The following is a 27,598-nucleotide window of genomic DNA, read 5'->3' as shown; positions in this document are numbered from 1 at the left end:
CAGTACACACCACACAGGCCGGCAACTGGTACACAACCCGCCACACACAGAGAGAGGCTACCGCTACACACACCGGCAACAGTACACACCACACGCGCCGGCAACTGGTACACAACCCGCCACACACAGAGAGAGGCTACCGCTACACACACCGGCAACAGTACACACCACATGCGCCGGCAACTGGTACACAACCCGCCACACACAGAGAGAGGCTACCGCTACACACACCGGCAACAGTACACACCACACGCGCCGGCAACTGGTACACAACCCGCCACACACAGAGAGAGGCTACCGCTACACACACACACACACACACACAAAGGCTACTGCTGCACACACCGGCAACCAGTACACACACACACACACCCCGAAGCTACTGCCACGCACACCGGCAACAGTACTCACACCTTACAAAGGCAACTGATATGCACCCCACCACACACAGAGAGAGAGGCTACTGCTATGCAGACCAGCAACCAGTACACACACCACACAAAGGCAACTGATATACACTCTGACACACACACAACCGCTATGCACACCAGCAAACAGTAAACACACCACACACAAAGGCAATCGGTACACACAATCACAAAGTACACACACCGGCAACAGATACACACACCAACAACCGTCACATACTCCCCACACAGAGACAACCAGCACATACACCGGCAACTGGCTACACACACACACACACTGCACATGCATGGCAGAGGCACATCCCAGCTCACCCGCACAGCCCCAGATGTACATAACACACCCCCCACCACCTCGGCAGCGTAGATGAGGGTAAGGGAGTTTTCCTACTTCTCAGATGGGGACTACGGGGTTTAGTGTAGTTTACCCGCTTCTTTTTTTACCGCTACACCCCTAGCCACACAGCTACATGCCAAACCCTCACCTGCCCCCAACACCCGCATTTACAGTCACTCGCCCTGTAGCATGTTCCTTAGCACTTACACAGCACTTTGCAGGCACTTAAGTGCTATGGAGGCAAGAAAAAACAGCAATGAATCCTCCCAACTGTCTTTGTGAGACAGCCTGTTTTACAGAAGGGGAAACTGAGGCAGGGAGCGGGACGGGATTTGCTCAAAGTCGAGTCAGTGGCAGCGGTGCTCCGGTTCACTAGTCCATGCTGTCTCTGTGCACGAGGGTGGGAATGTGCACACACAAACACCTGTGCCTAGACACATGGAGACACGCCCAGCCACACACGGATGTCCATTCACATCTCTAGGCACACAAATGCACAGCGCACACTTATCAGAGACACAATCCCGGAGGTACTCACGTCTCCCCGTGCATGCACTGGACAGCACACTGAATCCACACACGTGCTGCAGACACCTGCGTATTAGACTGTCAGTTCTCTGGGGCAGGGACTGGTTCTGTTTGTACAGCGCCTAGCGCAACGGAGTCCTGATCCATGACCCAGGCTGCGGGATGCGATCCTCTCCCAGGGCTGACCTCCATTGGAAGGACGGGCCTGCCCAATTCAAAGGGAGCCTCAAAAGACACCACCCCCAAACACACACACAGGCGGTTGCAATGTACGCCTCAGGTAACCACAGCCCAACTCCCTCCCACACCAGACACGGATACGGAACCACAGGGGCGGGTGCCTGCAGGCTTGTCAGCTGGGCAACGCTCAGCCCGGGGCGGGAAACGGGGGGCGATGATACACACCCTAACTACTCCCCCCACCACCATCACTGTCACCAGCCTCTCAAGCTGGGGAGAAGCTGGCTATTCAGGCTCGCACCCTTCATAGACTGGTGTCCCCAAACATGCCATCTCTGGGGGGTGGGGTGCAGGGAGCAGGAGGAGATGCAGGGGTAGTACGTGGGCGGGGTGGGAGGGGCTTAACAATAATCCAGGCGGGCCACAAACTGAATGAAGGCAGGAGTGCGCTCTAGCAGTTAGAGCAGGAGACCGGAAGTCAGGATTCCTGGGTTCTATTCCCAGCTCTGACAACGTCTTCCCTGGATGACCTCGAGCAAGTCATTCGGTGCATGTGCCTCAGTTTCCCCAGCTATGTGGGATACCGCCAGGGATACCAGGAGACTTAGCTTAGGGTTGTAAAGCACTTTGAGCCAGTGAGACAATAAGTTAGACTCAATCCCATTATTACTATGATGACAAGAAAATCCAGGCCAGGACAGTTGTATTAGTGGCAGCCAGTCATCACCATCTGATGGCAATTTGGTGGCCTGTGTGAAATGAGTTTGCCAACTCTCAGTCCATTCCCAGCAGGCAGGGGCCCAAATCAACAAAACCCACTGCACGTTTGGCAGCAAGGACCGGCTTTGCAGAGGGGCTGATGGCATAGGGCTTTTCAGCTGGCGTTCTAAGCAACCAGCACCTTTGGCTACAGAGCCATAACTCGCCCCTGCTTAGCCACCTCCTCGAGCTGAGGGGCCTGAACTCATCCATCTCAGCCCTTTGGACTCGGGGCGAGAGCGCCAGAAGAAGCTGCCTGTGCGCTGATGGAGGAAGGGAATGCAACCCAGCCAGCCTCAGAGGCAGGCAGGTGCCCAAAGGCCATCGGGCCAAGAGAGACCCCTTACCTCTTCCCACTGGTGGATGTAGCGGATAAGCCGGGAGAGGCGTAGCAGACGCAGCAGGCTGAGGATCTTGGTGAAGCGGACGATGCGGAGGGCCCGGGCTGTTTTGTACACCTCCGAGTCGATGCCCTTCTCCACGATGAGGAAAATATAATCCACAGGGATGGAGGAGACAAAATCCACCACGAACCAGGTCTTCAGGTACTTCTTCTTAATCCTCTCCGGGTCCAGGATGATATCCGTGTTGTCCTCGATTACTATCCCCGTGCGGAAGTTCAGCACCAGGTCCATGAGGAAGAACGTGTCGGAGACCACATTGAAGACGATCCAGGGGGCCGTGGTCTCCTCCTTGAAGAAGGTGATGCCCACCGGGATGATGATGAGGTTGCCCACCATGAAGAGAAGCATCGTGAAGTCCCAGTAGAACCTGGAGAGGCAGAGCAGAAGGAGACATCACCAACAAGCCCTCTGGGTTCCCTCTTGGTTTACTGTGCTCCCCCGCCCCTGCCCATCCTCACAACAGCCTCCTGCAGGCGGGACCCTCCTGGGAAGCGGGCGTGGGAGGCCGTGCAGGGGCAGAAGCACCTGGAGCTCTCCCTTGCCAGGGCAGGAGGCATCTCCCATGTGAAGGGAGCTCCTGAGCCCTGCAGAAATAGACTTCCGGTTGGGGCTCCGAGCAGCACAGGGTGGGGCGTCACCACGTAAAGGGTCGATTTGCCAGCTCTGCCCCGGAGGGGTGGTCTGATGGCAGCATTTAGGCACAGTGGGCACCATGCCATGTGGTGCCTTGACACCAGACAAGCCCTCATCCCACTTCGCTCTCCTCTCCCTTGCCCCCGCTCCCTGCCTCGTACCTGCTGTTGGGCTGCTGGGAAAAGTTTCCCCATGTGTCCCATCCCTCCTGCCCCAAACCCAGCTCTCTGGAACCTGCCCCCGCTTCTCCTCCCTTCCTCCACCCTCCTCTTCATGTGGCTCTGTGCTTGTCTTGTGTAGGGCCTGACTGCAAACACATGCAGTCCAAGGGCTGGATGAGGTCACCCGTGGTGGGGGTGTCTGCCCCGCAGAGTGTGGATTTCTAACGCTAGGTCTGTGCACATTCAGGGTGCTGGATCAGCATGGGGCTGGACCATAAAACGGGGGCTAAGGGGATGGAAGGGAGACGGAGCAGCAGGAAATGGAGCGAGATCCTGAGGGATCTGCAAACCCCCATTGCTTGGGGCAACCAACCAGGCTGGGGGAGGCACTACAGGGACAAGAGGCATGGACCCCAATTCAGCAACCTGGGGTCTACTGGCCACTCAACTTCCTGAGCTCCACACGGCTCCTTCGTCCTTCCTGGCCATGCCGGGAAGGCAGTGCTGGAGCTGGGAATAGAACCCAGGAGTCCTGACTCCCAGTCTCCTGCTCTAACCCCTTGAGAGCGCTTCCCTTCCGAGAACAAACAGCTTCCTGCCAGATTGGAGCCCTCTGACCCGGGGCCATTCAGGGCCGAGAGGTGGAAACTCTCCAGAACTGACTCCAGAAACCCCATCTCCCCAGAGCCTCCCCACAGCTCCACATGGAAGGGGGGAAGTGGTGGGCAGGGGAAGGGAGCCTCGCTCGCTCTCTCAGGGACTGCGTGGCCCCTTGTGCACACAATGCTGACAGCGGCATGGGCTGGCGTGTTGCATGGCAATTTATTCAGGTGCTTTTGCCTCCAGAGAGAGGCTGGGCATACGCTGGTTTGAATCACGTACAACTGCAGCTTAAGCCAATGCTTCCTGCAACCTCCGTCAGAAGGAGAGAGGCAGGGGGAGGGTCTACTCTCGCCTCCCCAGTGTGTTTTCTACCCGTCCCCAACTCCCCCAGCCCTTCCCCGCACCTTCAGGCCAGGAACGACCTTTCCCAGGTGCCTGCAAGGTTGAAGCAGAGACCCACAGTCCCATCCTAACATCAGCATGCTGCTCCCGTCTCCTCGTTAACATGGTGCTCACTCGCTCAGGGAACGCACCAACCCCTGGCAGCGGAGCAATCATGTGTCTGCGCAGGGGGGCTGGGGGCACAGAGAGACCGCTGCGGGTTTAACAGGCCGATGCTAAAGAAAAACCCTTGCACACCCTTCTCTCTCTGAATCAAGGAACGCAGCCAGTGGGCCGGCCCTCTGTCTGACCTCAGGGGGTCTCTGAGCAATTGGCCGTGTCGGCTAATTCCCAGCCTCTTGTCCCCCGTGCACCAGACACCTGGCTCGCTAAGATAACGACACGGGGCCGGGATGCATTTTTTGCCGCCGGGCATGGTGCTGCGGCGCCGACGACCCTCGTTTTCTGCACAGGAGACGGCAGGGATGGCATCACGGCAGCGAACGATGGCAATTTATTCGTGCAGTTCCTGGGGGCACCTCGCCGCAAAAAAAGGTCTCAAAGCCGCAGGACCCAAGCAAAGGCAGGCGCAAGCCACTGAAAACCCAGAGAGGGGGAGCAGACGGATACATGGTCACTGCTGGCTGAGGAGCTAGTGTACATTTGGGGGAGGGGGGCTGGCTCTCCTCCTCCCCCCGCCCCGATAAAGGCTGGCACGTGAATAGAGGTGAACCTGCATCTTTCAAAGGGAAAAGCTGAAGTCCTTTTGCAGCCAGCCCCCTGGCCGTTCTCCAGCGACAGCCTGCACCTGAGACGTTACCAAGGCAAGAGTTAGTGAGGTCACCGCTGCACAATTATGACGTCAGAGCACAGTGAGGCGTGCGTCTCCAAGGTACCCTTCAATTATCCCCAGAGGCTGCAGAGGGAGTAGACACAGCGGAGAGGAGAAAGAGGCAGTATGGTCTAGTGGCTTCGTACTGGGGCGCCTGGTTTCTATTATCAGCTCTGCCTCAGCCTTCCTGTATGACCTTGAGCAAGTCACCTCATCTCTCTGGGTCTCAGGGTCCCCCTCTGGCCAGTCAAAGAGGTAGCGACGGGTGGCAAGAGAGCTCCACCAGGACCCCCTCAGGGGGCGAGTACGTGGTTGGGATTCCAGCTACCCAGAGATCACAGTATCCGAGTGCCTCACCTGTAGGAGCGAAGGTAGTCCCGCGACTCAGGTATTATCCCCATTCTACCAACAGACACCTGAGGCAGAGAGCGGGAAGCGAACCCAGGGCTCCCAAATTCCTATGTCGCACCTTAACCGCAAGACCACCCCCCTTCCTCTTCAAAGTCCCAGGGGGGACTTAGAGTTCAGGGAACGCTGGAGTAGGGGGAGACTGATGGAGGTGAAAGGCCCCCAGATCCATTAACAACTGCACAAGCCATCTCGCCCCCTTGCCCCAAATTCTACACGCTAGATCCAAAAACACCCCAAAGACTCTCGAGGGTAGCTCTGCCCGGCGAGTTTGCAGCAAAATGCTCAGGATTCCAGGGGACCCGCCGAAGCAAAACTTTCTGTCCTGGCCTCCGCCCGCGTGCCTCTGGCTCACTTTCCGGGCATGCCCAGCCACTTGGCGCCAACGCTCAGGGTGGCCGGCAGCCAGCCTCGTTCACACAACGCCAAGAGGCCCCACAGCGCTCGCTGGCCGGGACACGAGGCAAGTGATGGAGGCAATGGAAAAGCTCTTGCAAACTGAGTATTTAGAGACCTGCAGTGGCTCTGGTAGACCAGGCTCCAGGCTGGCACTTGGGGGTGTAGCCGAGAGGTGGAAGATCTGGGGCGAATGAAACGGCTGATAGACTGAAGGAAGAAGTCTTCCTCCACGAGGCTAGAGATGGAGGGGGCAATATCTTGCGTTACTGGCTGGGAACAGAACTCCCACCATAATGCTTCAGAGCCAGTCTTTAAGTGCTTTACAGAGAATTCATTGAGTCTAACAGCACCCCGGGGAGGAAAGGAACATCGTGCCATTTGATGGGGGGAACAGAGGGGCAGATCCCCCAATGTAGCTCAGGGCCAGATTGCCAAGGGCTCAGCACCCACAACTGGAGACAGATTTTCAGAACTGCTCCTCCCCCGTGCAGGCCCCTAAAGAGTTGGCCAGAGCTGCCCAGCACCCGATGCATGGGGCTCTTGGGAGAATTTGGCCACCAATTCAGGTGCCTAACTGGAAACAGAGCTCTTTCGAAGGAAAGTTTGGCCCAGAGAGGTTCAGGGACTCACCCAAGGTCAGGTAATGAATCAGTGGCAGAACCAGGTGCGCAGCTGAGGGCTCATTGTAAACTGACCCCTCTTTACACTGCAAGTCCCAGTGGGCATTAGCCAAGCAGAGCTGTGAAAAACGGAGAGAATAAATCTAGACACACGGGGAAAAATTCTCCTCTGACCTGAATCCCATTGCAACCCCATGGGAATCAGGGCCAAATATGGCCCACTGAGACTGACAAACCAGCCCTGATCACTTACTGTGTTTTCAGAAGAGTTATGCTGTGTAATCGCATAGCAGAGCTGGGTAAAGCAAGTTAGTAAGTATTCCTCAGGGGAGAGTGAGCACGTGGAAGGAGGGATCCATTCCACACTACTGAAAATATAGTTTTAAAAGCGATTAAAGATGGGATATGAGCATGTAAATTCTGGGCACCTCTTCCATTAGGCACCCTGCTCCCTGACTTAACAGAAACCCAACGCTCAGGAGAGAATACAAGATTATGAAGACAATGGATTGCAAATTCTGTGGGACAGGGCCTGTGCTTTTTTGTTGTGTTTGCACAACACCTAACACAATGAGGTCCTGGCCCACGACAGCAGGCCTACCCCAATACAAATCGTAAATAAAAACAGCACGGCCAATGCCAGTGTTCTCAGGGAACGGTGGGAAGGGAGTTACTTGTCCCAGAGGCTTCAGAGTTCTCGACTCCCTCGGCGCAGAAGCCTGCTGCAGAAGTTTGCACTAATCCTTTTTAATTTTGCCACTGGAATTTCAAGACTGCAGACGCAACAACAACAGAGCAAGCCATCAGGTCATCCCCATTCCCCCTACAAGCACTGCTTCTAGGATGTATTAGCAGGAGTGCTGTAAGCAAGACACGAGAAGTGATTCTTCCGCTCTACTCCGCGCCGATTAGGCCTCAGCTGGAGTGTTGTGTCCAGTTCAGGGCGCCACGTTTCAGCAAAGATGTGGACAAATTGGAGAAAGTCCAGAGAAGAGCAACACAAATGATTAAAGGACTAGAAAACATGACCTATGAGGGCAGATTGAAAAAACTGGGTTTGTTTAGTCTGGAGAAGAGAAGACAGAGGGGACATGAGAACAGTTTTCAAGTACATAAAAGGTTGTTACAAGGAGGAGGGAGAGAGATTGTTCTCTTTAACTTCTGAGGATAGGACAAGAAGCAATGGGCTTAAATGGGAGCAAGGGAGGTTTAGGTTGGACATTAGGAAAAACTTCCTAACGGTCAGGGTGGTTAAGAACTGGAATAAATTGCCTAGGGAGGTTGTGGAATCTCCATCATTGGGGATTTTTAAGAGCAGGTTGGACAAACACCTGTCAGGGATGGTCTGGATAAAACTTAGTCCTACCATGAGTGCAGAGAATTGGACTAGATCACCTCTCAAAGTCCCTTCCAGTCCTCTGATTCTATGGTATGATTCCTCCTGGGCAGAAATCGCAAGCGCATTAGAATTCAGCACCAAGGACAGCTCACCGTGGTCAGAGATTCAGAGCAGGGAACATTTGTAAACTAAACCCCAGCAACAGAATGCCAGAGAAAATGAAACAGTGCAAGCAATCATCAAATATTTTTCCAGTCCAGCCTAAAATATGCTTCATTACCAGAGTGCAGAAAGCAGAAATTTTAGGGTGAGTCAAAAGAGTAAACAAGCAACACATGCCGGTTCTTTCCCTTCTATTACGCGAGTCATCCCCCCTACCATTAACCAATGCAATGTTTAATTAGCCATGATGCTGCTTGAAGATTAATAGCCATCAGGATAAATAAGGATTTAAAGACACAAAGAGCAAGGTCCTGATTTTCAGGAGTGCTGAGCCCCCACATCCTCAGCACCTTTTAGATGAGGCCCTAAGGCCAAAAGTGTCATACCAGTTGTCTAAGGTTAGGCTCCTATATCAATATTGAGGTACCTAAGTACAAACAGCCTGTTTTTCAGAAATGCTGCACACCCACATATCCAACAGAAGTCCATGGGAGCAGTGGGCCATCACCGCTTTTGAAAAAAGGAATCGGGCCACTTATTTAAGTGGGTTTAGGAGCCTAACTGTAGGAACCAGGTTTGAAAAGTTTGGCCCAGGTGTTTTAAGATACAGTGAGCCCTACATTATTGAACCCAATCTCAAATAGTCAAGTACACAAGGTTTCCAACACAGCTGTGTGTGACATTTCATTGGTTACCAATTTCCTTTACCGATCCTTTGGGGGTTGCTTTGCAGCATTCTTAGCAGTCATTAAAAAAAAGTTTCCAAACCTTTAAAACATGTCCCTGAAGCAGTAGCTGCTAGCTCATGTTCCTGATGAACAAACTACTAAGTCTGTCTCCCGTCTATCAATTATGACCACTTTGCATTAATTCCACAGCAAGGAAGAATCACCAAGGATATCAGTAATAACCAGTTCATCAGAGTGGTCTCTCAGCTCAGAGAGAGAGAGGGCATCATATAAATATGCAGCTAAGATGTCCCTTTAAAAACACCACCACCAGAAACAACAGGCCAGACATCCCAGGGAAGCAACACAAATTCTGGTAAAGACCACTAGAGCAGCAGCTGCATGCTTTGCAGCATCAAAAGCCACATGGGCAACTTGCCATGGGTATAAAGGGTTCAGCTAATTGGCACAAAATTGTTTATCTAAAACACACACCTGCCATAACACTTGCTTTGACATAGCCCTGCCTGGTAGTTCCAAAGCCATTGCAGGGTTTTCTTTTGGGTGAGGTCCTGCTGGGAAAGCATCTTGCTCAGGTTTATTTCCCATCTGCAGTTGCAGGGAAATGGTGCCTTTGAGTCAGATTACAGGACTCCCAGTCACTCCTTTGGCAATTTTTGATCCTCCGAGTAAACTCCGAGTATATCTACACCAGACAGTCCCAAAGCAAATACAGAGACACACACACATTTGCCACTGCAACTAACTGACTCATCCAAAGCGTATTGCTCTCGTTTCTAACGTTCCGGGGTTGTATGCATGCTTCAGGACTTAAACCAAGCTCTAACTACTAGAAATCAGGATGCACCCTAACGTGGGGACAGATTATTCCACATCTGTCTACTGTGGGGTTTCCTGCGCCTTCCTCTGTAGCACCTGGCACTAGCCCCTGTCAGAAACAGGATACTATACTAGATGGTCCTTGTGTCTGCCCAGTGTGTTTGTTCCTACCGGCTGGCTGTAAAATTCTTTTATAACAACACTTGGTGCTATTATAGTGTCTTATAAATCCACAGATCTCAAAGCATTTAGCAAACATGCTTTGGTGTATTACATCTCCCGACCCTCCTATGTCTCAATTTTACAGATAAACAAGATAAACTGAGGCTTAGAGAAATTAAGCAATTTGCCCAAGGCCACAGCAGAACTGGGAATAGAACCCATAAGTCCTGACTCTTAGTTATCTGTCCCATCTTAGCTTTAAAAATTTAGCTTCAACTGGGGATAAAAGTGCTAACTAGACACTTTTTAAAAGGCACCAGGAACAGGAAATAAATGGAGAGGGTAACACAAGACAGCTCATCACTGGGTGGGTCAATTCTGCATTGTATGTTTCAGCATGTAATTTACAAGGTTTTTATCAGATTTGCAACTAGTGATAGGAAACAGCCACCCTGTTGCCTCCTAGTAATTCAATATTTGTGTAAATAGGAACTTTAGCTCCTCGAGCATATCTCCCCCTTGCATTTTGCATGAATAATTATAGTGCTCTGCCCGTGATGAGATACATTCTGCAAATGGGTGCGATTATGAAGTGATGTCACATATGCAGATGGGAATGATTTTATCTTAAAATGAGAAAATGGATCTTGCAAGAAAAACATTGCTGGAAACATATTCCATTATCCTGATCAGATTTTGGGATGAGAAACCGCATGTAGAGTGGAAATCAAATAAAGCCAAATCTGTATGCACCTTGATATGATTTCTGAGATAAATTCTTCACGGATTTTGCTCTCTCTGTGTATGTATCAAATCAGTGTATTTGTTCTTTTTATTCTGCACCTAAAGGCCCCAGGTGAGAGCAGAAGCCATTGCACTAGATACTAGCGAATGAGTCCCTGTCCACAAAGGGTTTATAGCCTAAATAAACAAAACAGACAAAGAGTGGGAGGGGGAAAAAAAAAAACACAGAGAGGAAGTGATGTGCCCATGGTCACACAGCAGGATGGTGGCAGAACTGGGAACGGAACCAGTGCTCTTGCCTCCGTTCTTTGCCCTCGTTGCTGCCTACCAGATGACCTTGTGATTGAAGCACATCACAACAACACACACATGGATTTTTATTCCCAATTCTAACACTGACTCACTGCATAATCTTGGGCAAATCTCGTAGTCCCCATTTCTGCCAGGAGCTCTGAAAGAGCAAAGCCTGGTGCCCAGGCAGAACCCCCCTGGCATCCGGAGTTTCTGTAACCAGGACATGGATTTGCGGACACCGAGCCCATTGCAGAATCAGGGACTTCAGTGTCTTGTCTCCCGTAAAATGGGATAGAAGAGGAGGAGATGTTTCACTGGGGAGTGGAGCCGCACAATGGATAGTGTTTGCAGAGCACTGAACAAAAGAGCCACAAAAGTGCAAGGCACTGTCTGCCCTCGGCTCTTGTTAAAACACAATTTTAAAGAAATGCTTAGAAATGGTCCCAACGTCTGACTGCGAGAAATAGCCCATGGGGAGCAAGTGTGTTCTTCATGGTACTATTCATTACTAATTCTCTTAAACACAGCCCGAGCATTGCCACAGTGATCTCATTATGACAAGGTCAAGACAGACAATGGAGATGAGACTACAATGTCAAGATGAAACAGATCTCAATGCAAGTTGTGGTCTAATATCATTTAAACGCACCACCCCAGATAACGTTAGAACAAAGCTACGACAAATGGAATGAAGGTGGGGGGGGGGGGAACAGGGGAGAGAGACACTCAGGGGCAAATTCTGACCTGAAACCACTGGGACTGAATTGATTTCTATGGAGTCGATCCTTCCCTTCTACACTGGTGCGAATCACGCTTTTTATGTTAGCTGCTTGTTCTGCATTAATGCCTCAAGACAAATGGTGTGTGGTGGTAATTGACAAGGAGGGCAAAGATAGAGCTCGCTACAACAGAGACTCATAGAAAAAGATTAATGACCCTACAGGTTGTTAGAATGGGATTAGTGAAGGCCATATATCAGGGAGCCTTTCCTCTGAGTATGTCAGTCATGTTTCAGCCCTGCAGCATATATGGCCCCTTCCCTGAGAGGGACCCACACCATGGGGAGTGCGGGAAGGGGATCCACTGGATAGGACCTGCTGGAGAATTCCTGTAAGGAATCACAGTCAGCAGACAGGAGCTACAGTCTTCTGAACTGGGGAAACACTACAGAAAAATTGACATGCACTGCGGCAAGCATGTAACCAGAGGTCACCTACCAGACAGTCTGTACCTCCAAAAACCACAGCCCGATCCAATCCAGTGCCCCCTCTCCATTGGGAGTCAGGAAACCCAAGTTCCATCCCTTGCTAGGACACTGGCCTGCTGTACGACCTCAGCCAAATTGTTTCCCCCGGATTCTCCTCCCACCCTTTGTCTGCCCTGTCTCTTTGGGGGCAAGGACAATCTCCCACTACATATTTGTACAGCCCCTAGCACCACGGGGCCCTGATCTTGCAGGTGCTGTTAGGATACAAATAATAAGTAAAAGCGGCAAAGAGTCCTGTGATTACCCACGAAAGCTTCTGCGCCAATACGTCTGTTAGTCTATAAGGTGCCACAGGACTCTGCCACTCCTGTGGATCCAGACGAACACGGCGACCCCTGGGATTAATAATAAGGAAGATCCTCCAAAATCCCCACACACAGCTTTGGAACCCAGTTCAATCCTCTGCCGAGATGCCCATATAAACAGACAGAAAACAGCAGCAGAACCATGAAGGAAATAAAAGAGCCCGGTGGTTCAGGAAACAAGGTTAAGCGGCTACCACGACAGAGGGGCTGGAACGAACTACAAGACTGTCTGTCCACTGCATGGGTGCTCTGGATCTCCTCCTCTCCAGAGGTGGAGACAGCCGGCATTGCTGTTAGACCCCCTCCAGCCACCAACTTACAAAATGCTGCCGGAGAGAGATGCAGGTAGAGCAGGAACAGCAAGGGAAGGAGGAAGAAAATGGTACCTAAGCGGGCTTGAGCACCCAGATGTCTGGTGACCGCTGCATCTTCTGTGCAGTCTTTTGCCTTTGAGAGTGTGGGTCGTGGGCCACTTTTCAGCCCCCCAATAACAACTGCAAAAACCCACATAGCTGTACAATATTTGATCAGATCTCCCCCCCCCCACCCCCCGAGCAGCTTGAATTTAACTCTGCAAACACTGGGAGCATTCAAAGCTCTCCCGAGGGCTTGGCAAAGGAGGCTTGGGGGGGACGGGGACAGAATACTGTATGACACGCCAGATGGAAAGGACACAGACACTGCTGCAGTAGCTTGCGTTCTGCTTTGTGACACCCAAGGGGCTCTAGTCCCATGGCGCTGGATGAAAAAATCTTGCTGGAAACCCTCGGCACTGAGGACCTGGCTTCACCCACCTTGGAGAATTAAAGCTAGGAACACAGTCTGGCCTCATTAAAACATCCTGTAGTGCAGGGGGGGAGAGGGGCAGAGAGAGAGACACAAAGCTGCTGCATCACTGATGTTTAAATAAGGGGAGAGGCCAGATCCTCGGCCGCTGCTATGCTCACCCCACCTTCCACCGCTCCGTTTACGTGGCCAGCCCAGTGCTGATGGCAGGGAGAAGGAGATTGCCCTAAGAGGTGCAGCTTCCCTGCACCAGCTGTGAAATGTTAGACGGGGAGGGGGACGGGGGGGGCACCATCGCCCACTGGGCTGGGCCACATTTTATTCCTGCTCCTTGCAGCTGCCTTCCCATTTCTGCCTCTCTGGGAGTGACCGTGGACAAAGCTGGGTCTCTGAACACTGCTGGGTCACTGTGATGGCTTCCTGTTTGGTTACAGGCACCTGGGTGGGAGGGCAAAGAAGTTCAGAGGCCTCCCTGGGCGGAGGAAAAGCCCGGCCCAGGGGCAAGGCGAAGGGATGCCCTTGTCAAAGGCACCCAGCTTGGATTCCTCACTCCCTGTCCCCAAGGGATGCCGGAGGCCTGGTGCCCGCTCAGATGGGGCTCTGTGGGGCTCTTGCAGCTGCTTCAGCTGGGGATCAGGGACCCCGTGCCCCCAGGGCCAGACAGGAGGGGAAGGTGTAAAACGGAGCCCGAGCTCCTCTCAGCCCCTCCACTCTCCAGGCACAGCTCAAGGTGCCCTCTCACCAAAGTGTCGCCCAGCCTCTCAGCCAGCCCTGGCCTCTCCCCCTGGTGCTCAGCCGCCTCCCCACCCTGGAGGGGCTGATCAGTGGGATGGGGTGAGGGGAGGGGGGAAGGAGATAAACCCGGTCCCCCTGCCCCTCTGGCCTCGGGCTCCCCCAGAACCTGAAGTCGCTGTAGTGGTGGATGGTCCTGTTCCCTCCCCCAACCTGGGCTCCCTGTCTCTCTCTTCCCCCTCCCCCATCCCAGGTTCACCCCCCTGGGCTCTCTGCCCCTCTTTTCCCCCCGCATCCCTCCCTGGCCTCCCCCTGTATTTGAGGTCACTGAAAGGTTGATCTTGCCCCCCTTCTTTCCCCCACCCCCGTATGCACGCCTAGGCTCCCTGCCCCCCAGGATCTCCATCTGCCCTGGGGGTCTAGGACCAGAAGTCACTGTAGGGGTGGATGGTCCCGGTCCTTCCCCCAACCCTCCCCAACCTGGGGTCCCTGCCCCTCTCTCCCCCCCACCCCGGCCTCTTCCCCCCAGCCTCCCTGCTCCTCTCTTCCCTCCCCATCCCGGCCTCTCCCCTCTTCACCCCCCCCCCCAGGGTCCGGTACCTGAAGTCGCTGTAGGGGTGGATGATCCAGGCCCCCGCCGACTTGACCCGCTCCTGCTCCCGCTCCACCGCCTTCTGGGAGCCGAACATCCGCAGCGAGAACTTGTTGACCCCGGGCTGGAGCATGGCCCCGAACTGGCGCTGCATGAAGCTCGCCTGGCTGCCGCGGGGCTCGCCGCCCTCCTCCCCGCCGGCCCCGTCCGGCCCCCCGGGGGAGCCGCTCTCGGTCTCGGCCCCGCTGCACGAGAAGGAGACCTTGGGCTCGCGGGGCGGCTCGGCCTCCGGCTCCCCGCGCCGGCACTCCCCGTTCGGGGAGCCCTTCCCGGCCCGCCCGCCCATGCTGCCGCCCCGCAGCTGCTGCCCGCGCTTGGCCCCCGGGCCCGGCTCCTCCCCGGCCGCCGGCCGCTCCTCCGGGCCCGGCGCCCCGCCGCCGCCGGCAGCCGCCTCCCCGCCGCTGCCCGTCCGCATGCTGCAGCCGCCGCCGCCCTCGCCCTGCCCGCCCGAGAGCCGCAGCCGGCGAGTGGCGAGCCCAGCCCGGCCGGGGGCGGGGAGAGGGGCGGGGAGAGAGACAGAGGCTAGGAGAAGAGGGGCAGGAGGGAGAGACAAGGAGAATAAGGGGAAGGAGGCAGGAGGGATGGGGAGGGAGAGAGAGAGAGAGAGAGAGAGAGAGAGAGAGACGAGGAGGAGAAGAGGGGGAAGGAGGCAGGAGGGATGGAGAGAGAGACAAGGAGAAGAAGGGGAAGGAGGCAGGAGGGATGGGGGGAGGGGTGAAGAACAGGGAGGGGTAGGATAAGGCAGGAGAAGGGGTAAGACAAGGGGAGAGGGAGAGGGATCAGACTGAAGAAAGGAATCGAGAGAGGGACAGAGACAGGAGAAAGGGAAATCAAGTGGAGGGGGGTGGCAGGTGGAAAGAAAGGCAAGGAGAAAGGGAATGCTGGAGGGAGAAAGAAAGGAGAGAGAGGAGGGCCCCGGGAGGATAAAAGAGAAGCACGCAGCAGTGAAATGAGGGCCAGGGAGGGATAAGGCAAGACAGGAGGAATGGGCAGAGGGGAGAGAAGAGTGAAAAGCTGGGAGGGAAATGTGAGAGGTAGAAGTTCCACAGGGAAAAAGAATTCAGGTTTGAGCCTTCAGTCCCCCCTGCAGTCCCATCTTGCTGCCGGGCCTTAGCAATGCAGCACAGCCCCCTCCCCACCCCCAGCAAACAGCTGAGCTGTTGTGCATGAGGCCCAAACCCATGGAGGCCTAGAATCCTGTCAGTGTCAGAGGCCAGGATAGCCAAGTCCAGGAGTGCTAAGGATGACCCTGCCACGAGTTGCAAGGGTCTCAGCGGCAGGCTGCAGGATTATGGAATTACTGTCTGTGCCTCACCAAAGTGCATTAGCCTTGGCCCGTTTGTGCTGTCCCTTCCAGCAACTGTGTTTGATTTTCTCTCCTTAAATGTTTGTTTAAAACAACAGCTACCTCATGGCCGTACAGGAGGCCTGGCAGGAGGAACTGCAGGGGCTGGAGGCCGTGCATGCTGTACCCAGTGTCTAGGTGATGGAAGCATTCAGAGGCAAAGTACTTACAGCAAAATGTCCTTACTCTGCATGAGTATGCGTTTAGCTGGTCTTGCAGCTAAAACACTGGACTGGGATGCAGGAAATCTGGATTCAGTTCCTGGCTCTGTCACAGGCTCCCGGGGCAGGTCACTTAATCGCCAGAGTTGACATCTTCTTAACTTTGCCATTTCAAACAAAAACCAAACCCAGTTTTGAAATCTGCCAGCCCAGAAAATTATAAAAACGACTCTCTGAACACCATGCGGCGGGAGTCCCACACAGTAGGCTTTCTCTAGGCTGTTCTGGACCAATTTTCCTCCATTTATCAACCCTAAATTAACTTTACACCCTGCAAACTCAGCCTGGAAACTGGAGACTCTGCAGTGGTTGACCTCACTGCCACAAGGAACAGAAGATTCAGCCAGAATTCAGGTGACAAGTTTTCTTGATGGTGCATGAAGCAAAAAATAACGTTTTTCAGCCCTGATAAAGGGTTCATCTGTCATCTCAAAGTGCTTTACAAAGGAGGTCAGCATCACGCTCCCCATTTTACAGATGGGGAAACTGAGGCACGGAGCAGGAAATGGAAATGACTTGCCCATGGTCACCCAGGCAGTTTGTGACAGCCCAAGAGTCCTGTATAATAGTGCAGTGCACTGTCCACTGCCCCTCTCCCTCTGCTCTGCAGGGCCAACAGGATTAGCAGCTATTTCACGCTAAGAAACTAACCAGCTCTGACACACGCACAAACAGGGAGCCCATACGGTCCGCACTTTCATAGACAGACACACCCGCTATTGACCTTCCCTTTGTTTGACACTTTCGATGACTTAAAACCAGCCAGATTGGCTGGGGGCTGGGACTTCATTCACCATCATGTCCATTTTTGCAGTTGAGACCCTGATCCATAAAACCCAGGTTTCATAATGGAAACCACTCGCAGATCCTTAGACACTGCCTGATGCTGCTCTGCTAAACAGAGTTAATCAGGGCACCATTGGCCTTGCCCGGGAAACAGCTAAGGCTCGGGGAAAAGGTGACACTGTGGAAAGATTTAGTCTTCCCACACCTGGGGTTTTATATGAATCCTTTGCCCACCTTTGCATGTGTAATAAGTGGATCCAGTTTGGAAGAAAAGTGCATTTTATGGAGGATTGCTGCCATTTTGGGGTTGAACACAGAACTATGGGCATTAATCATCCACTTTATAACTCCTGGGGGAATTTGACTGTAGGCAGTACTCCTGATCTCACAGCCCTGAAATTGACAGACCCACCTTCCGCTGCAGGTTCCCAACGTGGCCTGGGTTGGAAGGGAATGGAGATTAATAGCTTTCTTCATGGCGCAATATGTAAACATTCCTTGAGGGTTGCAGACATTTTAAGAACTAGTTGGCCAATTTTCCCCTTTCTCTGGATAGCCAGGAATAGGCAGGGTGAGGAGTCACACTGGATCGATCATGATATATACATGGACTGTATGTTTCCCGAATGGTACAATCTCCTCATTTGTTTGTTACAGAATTACCTCTGGGTTGACACAGCTTAGTCTCAACAATAGTAAACAGGCAAAGCATTTTAGAGCATACACGGGAATTGCCTCACACCCACCATTGAAATGCAGCTGCTTTCATGGTGGGATGCAGCAATTGACTAGCACAACCTCCCGCTGTGAATTAGAACAAGGAAGACAGAAAAATACTGTCTGCTTGAAACTGCAGTGGTGGTGGGGAGTTAGAGACCAGGGGATCCAGCTGGAATATTCAGAGCCAGAGCCTGATTTTGAACACTCTGAAGATTGGCTGGGCCTGTCGAATTTTAAGTAGGGGACTCAAGTGGTCAGGACCTTAGTTTTTACATCTCACCTGAAAGACTCCAAGTTCTTGCTAGCCATAGGGAGGCGAAGAAAGCAGAGTGTAGGTTAGAGCAGCCCTGTGATTGCTCTCATTTAGGCTGCAGGCCGGGTAGGAAACAATAGGCATGATTACACTAAGCCCATGGCCTTGAAGTGGGTGGAAATGGCCTCCCCAGTTGGTGCAGAACAGGCACAAGGGATCTACACTGGCCCTGCTCTCAGTCCCTGGTGGAGTGGGTGCTCCAGGGGCATGACCAAAGCATACTTCCCTGCAGGTATTCTCTGCTTTCCAGAACCCACGGAGAGGCAAGGGAAGCAGACCGCAAGTTACAGCAGCCCTGCTGTGACTCTCATTTAGACTGGGGGCCGGGCAGGTTTCTGAACAGCCCCTGAATAAGGGAAGAGCAAAGGTGGCTTAAAGACACTTTAAACGGCCCCCACCCCATCCTTGTTCCCCAAGTGCAGAAGTAACTGGGAATCAGACTCATATTCACTCTGAGCCTCCTAGTTTGGGTTTTGTTTGTGGAAAGAGTCCGAGCTTCCGAGAGGTCTGGACAGAGCCGTGGGGAATTTCAGCTCCTCTCCTGTGATAGAGGCCCAGGCATGGAAGCTCAGGAGTCCATCAGCCCAGAGAAAATAAGCCAAGTTGTGGCAGCATGTAAGAAGCCCTAGGGATCTGCCACTGCTGGACAGGGAAGGCTGAAAATGACTTGACACAAAGCAAGAGCCCAGTACCACTTGGGCAGGTATCTCAGGGCATTGCAAGCTCACCCATCACCGTGGGACCTAGACACCAGCCTGCCTGGCCCTTGCATCACACAGAGACACAAAACTAGACTGGAATCTGTATGACAAAGTGGGAATAGTTTTGTGAGTCCTGTGTGTGCCTCAGTTTCCCCTATGGGCGGCATTGTTACCCAGTGGGTGGCAGGGGACTGTTTGCTGTCAGGGAAGGCTAGGAGACATAGGTGTGGGGTCACCTAGCTCCCTGGGCCTTAGTCTCCATATCAATGGAGTATCTAAGAAGACAGTGGCAAATGTTGGGGCATTGGCACCTAGCAACCAAGGCCCCAGAGGGAGATGGATTTCCCCACCTTTCCTTAGGGAAGTGAGATCAAAGGATTGGCAGGTGTGAGGTGGGGGATAAGATCTGATTTCTGGAAGAAGCCAGGGCTCTCCCTGGAGTCTGATGAAGGTCAGATGGACAGAGATGGAATCAAGGCATTCACTACACCTTGGCTGGCCTCTGGGCCAACCACAATGGATTATGCTTTAACCTTCAGTTCTCTGGGCTACCCTAAGGACTTCCTATGCTGGGTTCCAGGTGACTAGCAAACCCACGTGCGTGTCACTGCAAAGGCTGGGTGAGCTGCTTTAATCCCTGACGAGTGGGCAAATCTGTCTCTGTTGGACTGGCTGAACGGAGCTCACGGCGTGAAGAAGGGGCGCTGAAGGCCCAGAGGTCCAGCCCAAGGAGATAGTGAAGCCGCATGGCTTACCCTGGAGGAAGAGGGACACTCTTTGGGTGTCTGGCCCACTGAAGACTGTTCCAAAGCTGGGGCCGTAGCACCAATCCTGTGGATCTGGGACAAGCTGCATTTCACGCTCACACTGCAACCTGCATGGCAAGGAGAGATTCAGCCAACCTGTCATACCCCCCCACACACACCCTTTCGTATTTTACACTGCTCCCTAAGTCACACACAGATACAGTTACACGCAACACCAGGCATGAGCCCAAATGCATGCTCATGCATAGAGCCCCTTGCTACACCCCGCATCACCCCACTACAGCCACCCCCCATGCTACACCCCGCATCACCCCACTACAGCCACCCCCATGCATCACCCCTTCTACACACATATACACTCACCATGTGCTATAGCCAGTGTTACCCCCCCACAGCTCTACACACAGACACACCCCCTGCAACTGGCATGACTCCCCCACCCCCTCGCACACCAGTCTATTACCTGCACCACATACACAAGGATAAACACACACATGCGAGCAGCAGGTTGCCCATCTCCATCACACACGCAGGGCTCACATGTGCCAGCAGCATCCTTTGTTTACAGGCTCATTATCAGGCCTGCCAACAAATACATTCCAGGGACAGACAGCCAAAGCAAACCAGACAGCAGGACACACCGCGCAGAGAAAACCATCCTAGGCTCAACGCTGCACTGGGAAGAATCTTTTGGACTTGAACTCAGCCTTCACCTCATTAGCCATCTGGTGCGTGTGAGATGGAGGAGAAGTGGGGGAGGAGACCCTGAAGGTGATTGGATTTTATGGAGACTTTTGGGGTCAATAGTCCCTTCTGGCAGCTGCGGATAGCGGTGTGTGTGTCACAAGAGGACAGCCAGCCAAGGGCCCCCATGTGCTCAGCCCCTAGTGCCAGTGGTGGCTTGTGGACCAAGGTGTTTGCCTAGCAAAGAGATTCACAAAGGATCATTCACTGCAGACAGCCCTTGTTGAGGCAGTTTGCACAGTAGCAAAACTTCCTGTTGCTGCATGTGGCAGTCTGGAGGGGTTTGGAATCATCTGACCTTTCCAGAGACAGACCAGATGAGGAGGGAGCAGGTTAGACAGCAAGGAGAGAGGCATTAGAGAGAGCTGCCTTAATGAGAGCCCTCCAGGATAAAGGAGGAGAAGGAAAGGCAGGAGACTGAGTGAGTGTGAGGAAGGATGGTCCAGAGGTTAGGGCACTAGCCTGGGACTTCTGGGTTCATTTTTCTCCTCTGTTTGATCGGCAAGTCATTCAGTCTCTCTGTGCCTCAGTTTCCCATCTATAAAATGGGGATCATAGCCCTGCTGTACCTCACAGGAGTGTTGTGAGATGCTCAGTGCATCACCATGCTGATGGGGATCATATAAGTACCATAGACTGATGTGCCTCAGTGGGGAAGTGGGCGATGTCATGGTATGTGGAACCACAGGAGGCATTTATGAAAGAAAACCACAGACAGGCTTCCACACAGCTTGAGTGCCAGCTTTGTCTCCCTTGTGTACCAGGGACCATTGTCTGGAATTCGACATAGCACCCAGAGACATCTAGTGGCTGAACAATGTACTACATGCAAGCCTCTTTGGGCAGCTAAGAGCACAGAGAAGCGCGTGCACAGATGCACATAAGAGGAAAAAGGAAAAACATGCACACACGTTCCCGAGGGACGTAGGAGACACACTCTGTCTCTCAGCCCATCCCCTGACACTGCCAGCCTGGCTGGTCTCCTGGACGCAGATTCACAGCTATAGCACAGCGAGGCCTGTTTCGAACAGGCTGGGGGGAGAGAGGGCAAGGACCAGAGTCAGTGCCCCCCAGGGCTGATACTACAGCTACAGGCCATGGCACAGCTGAGCTGGCAGTGGAACTGGCACTGGTGGTACGAGCAGAGAGACTTCTAGCGCAGGGGATCTTCAAATACCCTTTGGTGGGTATCTGAGCCCCTCCCGCTCTTGTATGGGTTTGTGAGCAGAGCTATTGTACAGCCTGGAGAAATGGATTGAAGTTATCCAGGAAGTCTGCAGCAGAACAGGGAATTGAACCCAGGTCCCCCAGGAGAGTGCCCTAACCGCTAGTCCAGCCTATCTCTTGCCATCACCTGCATCAACACTGCAGAGGGATGTAATGTTCATCCTCCTTGGGGCAGGCCCCGAGTGCCACTTGCTCCTCTCTTGGTTCCCTGAACTCTAGGGCTGGCTGCTTCCCGCCGCTTCCTGGGATCTAGGTCAAGTGCCCATGTTAAAGCCCAGCCCCTTTGAATCCACCACTTGGGTCCCCCCAACAATTCGTGCAGAAGAATTCCACTCTGCCCCCCCGCAGGAGTGTCCGAATTACTGAGCCAATCTAACAGCCTGTTGGCTTTATCCTGTCCCTTCCAGCATGCCTGGACCTCGGGAGAGTTCCCTCCCCTCCTTTTGCCTGTTACAAAGGAGAAAGCTGGCGGCTCTAACCCCAGTTCCCCACTGCCCGCACAGAGCGTAGCAACGGTTATAAAGGCAAATCTGGCTGATCTAACCCTCCTTCCCTACACACACACACACCTCGCCAACAGCATTTTGTGGCAGAGCTTTCATTATGCTGAGCTGTCTGCTGGGCCCTCTGTGTCCTCGTATGGCTCTCTCCTGGGCACGTCACATGTTAGCATAAAGGGCAGACAAGGTGGGGGGCACTGCTTGCTCGCTCCATAACAAGAGGGCTGGAGCAGCACAAGATTAGGCAGCATGCGGGGGGGATGCAGGGGACCAGGGGGTCCAGACCAAGATAACTAGCCTGCTTTGGTGCTGCGTGCATACAGAAGGCCTAGCATGAAGTTCATGTCAGTTACCTGGTAGGATTTTTCAGGGGATCTTTAGCGAGTTAAGAGTTCCGGCCCAGTCTTCACCTTCCTAAGCTGGATCCGGTATAAGCATGATACAGATCCCCTCCTGGATGTCAATGGGCCTGTGCAGAGGATCTAGCCCCCTTGTTATAGCAATAGGGTCAGCACTGAGGGACTGAGTCACCCTGCATCTTGTGTCAGTTACCCTGGCACGAAACGTTACCATCGATGCAACAGAAGAATCCTGTGTTGGGACCATCCCATACAGGTGGAAATGAGAACACAAGGTGGGGAACTTGGATCCTGGACTTCATAGTCAATGAAGACGTCCTAGTCCTGCCTCTGACTCACTGGGTGACCTTGGGCAAGTCACGCCCGCCCGCTTCCGTGCCTCAGTTTCCCCACCTGTACCATGCGGCTGATGACATGACCTTTTGCAACGCGCTTTGCTACCTCTGGATGAGGAAGGCTGGGTGATGACAATGTCTTTCTGGATGATGAAGCATTTATAGAGTTAATCTTTCAGAGTTTTACTATTTCCATTACTACAGGGTCAGAGAGCTCAGCTGAGAGCAGAGCCCGGCAGCGAGAGACACCTCCTGTGCTAAGCAGCCTTGGCAAGACACACATGGGTGGGAGAGGGGGAAAACAGAGAAGCGACTTGCCCAAAGTCAAACAACAGGGCCATAAAAGAGGCCCGGCCAGCGTTCCACACTGCCTTTCTGCTGCAAACATGGCAGCTCACGTTGGAAGGAGCAGAGTTCTTAACGGAAACAAACCAGCCCCGTTGTTAGCCGGTTGCCTTGTGAGCATGCACTGGCATTTTCGGCCAAGCTCTGCACAGATGGCATCAGTTGGAGCGTGTGATGCACCATCACACCCGAGACTGTTTTCTGGCCTCTTGGAGATATTTCTGTCCCTTTCACTTTACCTCTGAACTCGGGAGTGGACGCAGCTTCCAAGAGGAACAATCATTAGCTTGTAGGAACCTTCCTTCCAGCCCGGGCTATTTCTCTTCTGATCTTTTCTTTCTTCTGGGCTGCAAGCAAAACCGCAGCCGATCTAAAATGGACACAGTTCTTCTATTTTAAAAACCAGTCAGGGGCTGACAGAGCAGCCCTGAGCACAAGGTGGTTTCTCTGCCTCCCAGCTCCACGGGCTGAACCTGAAACCTGGGTTATAAATATCCACTTATTGTTTCCCTATTTAGGCCCTTTGCACGATCCAGGCTCACTGCTGGCAGCTGGAGCAGACAGAGGGCAGGCGGCAGCTGCAGAGCAGGAAATGGAGAAAAGAAGAGGAGGAGGAGGACAGAGGGGATGAAGGCCCAGTACAAATGCACGTGACACAGAAGATAGGGGCCCAATCCCGCTTTCACACTTAAGTGGAGACCAGCAGAGGGGGCATTGGCAGGGCTCATGGCTGGGATGGGATTGTCCGAAAGCACATCGGAGTTTCACAGAGAAGTATCAGAGACACTGGCACGATGATGAGCGCTCCAGGCTTGCCTGAGTGTTTGCAGGTCTCAGCACAAGTGGGGGAGGGGAGGGGCAGAAGAAGGCAGGGGGAATCGGTGCCTTTAAACAGAGTCTTGATCTATGGACAGACACAGCCTGGCCTAGCGCTCTGAGCACAGCCATGGGAAGCCTGAACTCCACAGCTCTAGCACAATGTGACCCGGGGTAAGTTGTGTCCCCGCTCCGTGCCTCAGTTTCCCCACCTGTAAAATGGGGGCGATACTGCTTTGCCACCTGTGGGGTTGTGAGGCTGGTCTGGCTGGCGGCCGCAGGGTGCCAAGCACTGAACAGCTCCAAGAAATGCTTGGATGAGCTAAAGGCAAAGATAACAGGGGACTGACTGGGAGCCTCTTCCTTTGCCCAAACTCCCACAAGTCCGCCTGTTGGTCAGGCTGCTGCAGGACCCGACGGCTGGGTGAGATCCGGGAGATGCAACAGAAGCTACTCCATCATTTCCCTTTGCCCAGCATCTGCAGGAGAGCAGTGCCCCCTGCTGCCCAGCACATGGAACCACAGACAGGTGGACACACTCCAGACCCCACTGAGTAAGGGTGGGTGGGTGATATTCCCTGTAACCACACCATCTTGTACTGCCATCCCTTTAGTTCCCCCAAGCTAGACTTGGATGGGGATCAAGTCTCCAATGCCCCGCGCTGGTGCTAGGGGGTACCGGGCTGCTGGGGTCACCGTCTCTCCCATCAGCTGCACAACTGAGTTCCTGAGTTCCTTCCAAACCCCCAGTGCACAGTTTGGGGAAGGAGCCATTGCCCCCACGGCAATCAGACCTGAGTCCCAGCCCAGCTCCTCAGCTGCAAGGCCAACCGCCTTCCCTAAAATGGTCCGAATGATCTGAAGAGAGTCCTCTGCCCCCGCAGCGTCAGCGCGGCCAGAGATTGCATTGCAGCAGCCATCAAAGAGAGGCCAGAGACACTGGGACAAGGGACATCCCAGGCATCAGGCTTTTCAAACCATACTAGTGCTGTCAGGTAGAGTGAAATTTAGCCAATGTCTCCGAGTGGCTGAAGAAAGACGCTTCGGAGATACAGCTGGAGCCCTGGCATCCACTTGTAGAAAGGGCTAAGAGGATAAGAAACACCAAGCTTCCACCCACAGCTGTGAGAGGCCAGAGCTGCCCAGAGCTTGAAGGTGACATCCTGGCTCCACTTAAGCCAATGGCAAACTCCCCATGGACTTCTGCGGGGTCTAGATTTCACCTTCAGTCTGGTTTATCTGAAGTGGACACGGACCTCAGAGTGGCGCTGAGACCTTGAAACTTGTCACATGCAACTGGAAGACGACCTCACTGAGCGCAGCTCGTTACAGCCTTAATGAGGGAACAAAGCCCAGAGCGAAAGGTAAGTCAGCACAGAGCACAAAGAGAGCGACCCTGAATGGATCCAAGGTCCTCTGAAGCTGAGAAACTCAGAGAGAGGACAGCGGTAACCCAGGCTGTGGGGTGCACCCCTCAGGGGGGGGTGGGGGACATGGAGGAATATTCACGGGAGGGGGGGGAATGGTGACACCAGGTGGCTTATGCCAGTGCAGCAGAACCCAGGCCAGCCCCCACAGGGGTTGGAGAGGAAGCACCATCTCCACCCCTGACTCACCTCAGTGGGCCATCCAGCCTGGGGGTCAGCATCAACATCTGCCACGCTGATTTCCACTCCCAGCAGCCACCTTGCCCAGCGCTGGCTCTGCTCCCAGAGACCCTGGCACCCTGAAAATCCAAGGGGGAAGGGGCAGAGGGGCACATATTGGTCCTGCCTTAGTGGGGCAGGCTGACTGCAAGGTAGAAGCAGCTGGCTGCTGAGGAAACCTGGGCTGTGCCATTGGTAAGTAGCTGTGCATTTGAGACTTCCAGGTGTAGGTAATTTAATTCAGGCTGTGCTAACGACTCTCCTAGCTTTATGAGTACGCTATCAAGCCTACTCCTGCATGTGCCTATGTTTGTCTGGCTTGGGGGAGGGGTGCAACCCAAAATTGGAACTCAAAGGGGCGGAGGGGCGGCTCGGCTCAGCTCAGCTCAAAAAGTTTGCAAACCACTGAACTAGTTACATTACCTGTGTGGTTAGGCCCAACTGGTGATCAGAAAAAAATACAAAGCAGATTTAAGAATTATTTTGAGCATATTTGGGGTTTACAATTTGCCAGAAGCTGGGAATGGGCGACAGGAGATGGATCGCTTGGTGATTCCCTGTGCTGTTTATTCCCTCTGAAGCACCTGGCACTGGCCACTGTCAGCAGACAGGATACTGGGCTGGATGGACCCCTGGTTTGACCCTGTAGGGCCGTTCTTATTTACAATATAGCAGCTGTAAGGGGCAAGTTGTTTAGAACCTGGAGCTGGGTTGGTTTGGTTTCATTCACACCAGAGGAAATATTTTGTGGTGAATTGAAATACGATTGTTCTGATTATTTGAATATTTAACTTTGGAGTTAATTTTCACAGCTTGCTGTTTAGTTCTCAGGATCAATGGGCAGAAGCTTGACTTCACTTGAGAAGGCTCCGTACTGCATGGTTGGACAAGAGTTGCCTTCACAGAATAGTGTATTACAGTGAAATAAGCTTAATTCCTTTAGAGTAATACTTGGAGGAACATGTTGTGCCTTTGGGTTTTAGTTTGTATGAATTTTGATCATTCCAAGTTACATTTCAGACATTCATCTCCTCTCGTTTACCCATCAGGTAACGGTCTTTATGTCACTTCCTGTGGCTTTTGTTTATTGTCTCTGAATGTCTTTGTTTAGTGAAATTTCTAAATGTGGAAGACTTCTTGAATCATCTCCTTTAGCCTAAGCCATGTGGACTCCAAATGCATGTGGGAGGAAGGTCTGAAATGGTTTGTTTAAGTCACATATCCCTTGTGGGTTTGGTTTGGTTTTGCTAGCTCTGGGTGAGAAGTCTATATGGCAGAGCCAGAAATAGAACCCAGAAGTTCTGAACTCTCAGTCTTCTACTTTAACCCAGTGGTCCCCAAACTTTTTACCTCGTGACTTCCCCCCCCCCTTATCCAGAGCCAGGGCAGGGAGCGAAGACTCTGTTCTGGGAGTGGGGGACATGGACAAGGGGCCAAAGCTTGGGGTGGGGCCAGGAGTGGAGCCTTGGCTGGGGGCTGAGGCTGGCAGCCGGGACCCCGGGCACAGGGGTGGGCTGGCAGCTGGGGCCAGGAGCAGAGCTGGGTGGTACTCCCTCCCCATCCCCATGGGGGATGGCTTGTGTCCTCTGAACATTCTTCTGTGTCCCCCCCGGGGGCAAACCTCACAATTTGGGGATCTCTGCTTTAGCCATTAGACCCTGCACCCACTAAGTTGGGAATAGAACCCAGGAGCCCTGGCTCCCAGTTCCCTGCTCTGATCACACGATCACATTCCTCCCTTTCACGTCTGTTATTCAGCTACACAGGTGCTCTCAGATGCCGTTATAAGTTTTCTCCTTAAGACAGAATCCCACCCCAGGCTCACACTCAGCTCCCTTTAGCAATCCCCTGGCGTGGGGGTCTTCACTGCCCTTGGCCTTCCATGGGGAGCTAAAGCCAGGTAGGTAGGAGCAAACTGGAATAAGTGATACCGGTCTGAGCACCTTTGATACTAGTGGATGTAGATACACGCCAGGTGTCAATGCTGTCAGGGGAGACGGGGAAGGAATTGCTGCTTTAGAGCAACAAAACTTTTAGATACAGGCAACACACTATTCTCTCTTCCTGCCTCGGCCCCTGGGCTGTACACTGGGAAACCCACTGTCACAGAGCCACGGGATCTGTGCTTCTCCCCAATTTTTAAACCGGCCCT

The 27,598-nt window shown here is 53.2% G+C and overlaps 1 protein-coding gene across 1 annotated transcript in view; it reads right to left on the bottom strand.

Moving 5' to 3' along the window:
- The window catches only part of HCN2 (hyperpolarization activated cyclic nucleotide gated potassium and sodium channel 2), a 44,560-nt gene extending 29,629 nt beyond the window's left edge, over positions 1–14,931 (bottom strand). Inside the window, exons 1-2 of the mRNA XM_048830996.2 lie at positions 14,570–14,931; positions 2,577–3,000 (exon numbers count right to left, since the gene is read on the bottom strand). Of these exons, the coding sequence (XP_048686953.2) occupies positions 2,577–3,000; positions 14,570–14,907 (762 nt within the window). The 5' untranslated portion in view covers positions 14,908–14,931. The remainder of the gene's footprint in view (positions 1–2,576; positions 3,001–14,569) is intronic.
- Between the last annotated feature and the right edge of the window lie 12,667 nt (positions 14,932–27,598).

This window comes from Caretta caretta, chromosome 25 (assembly GCF_965140235.1).
Source record: "Caretta caretta isolate rCarCar2 chromosome 25, rCarCar1.hap1, whole genome shotgun sequence".
NCBI lineage: Eukaryota > Metazoa > Chordata > Testudines > Cheloniidae > Caretta > Caretta caretta.
This window is presented reverse-complemented; position numbering and strand designations above follow the sequence as displayed.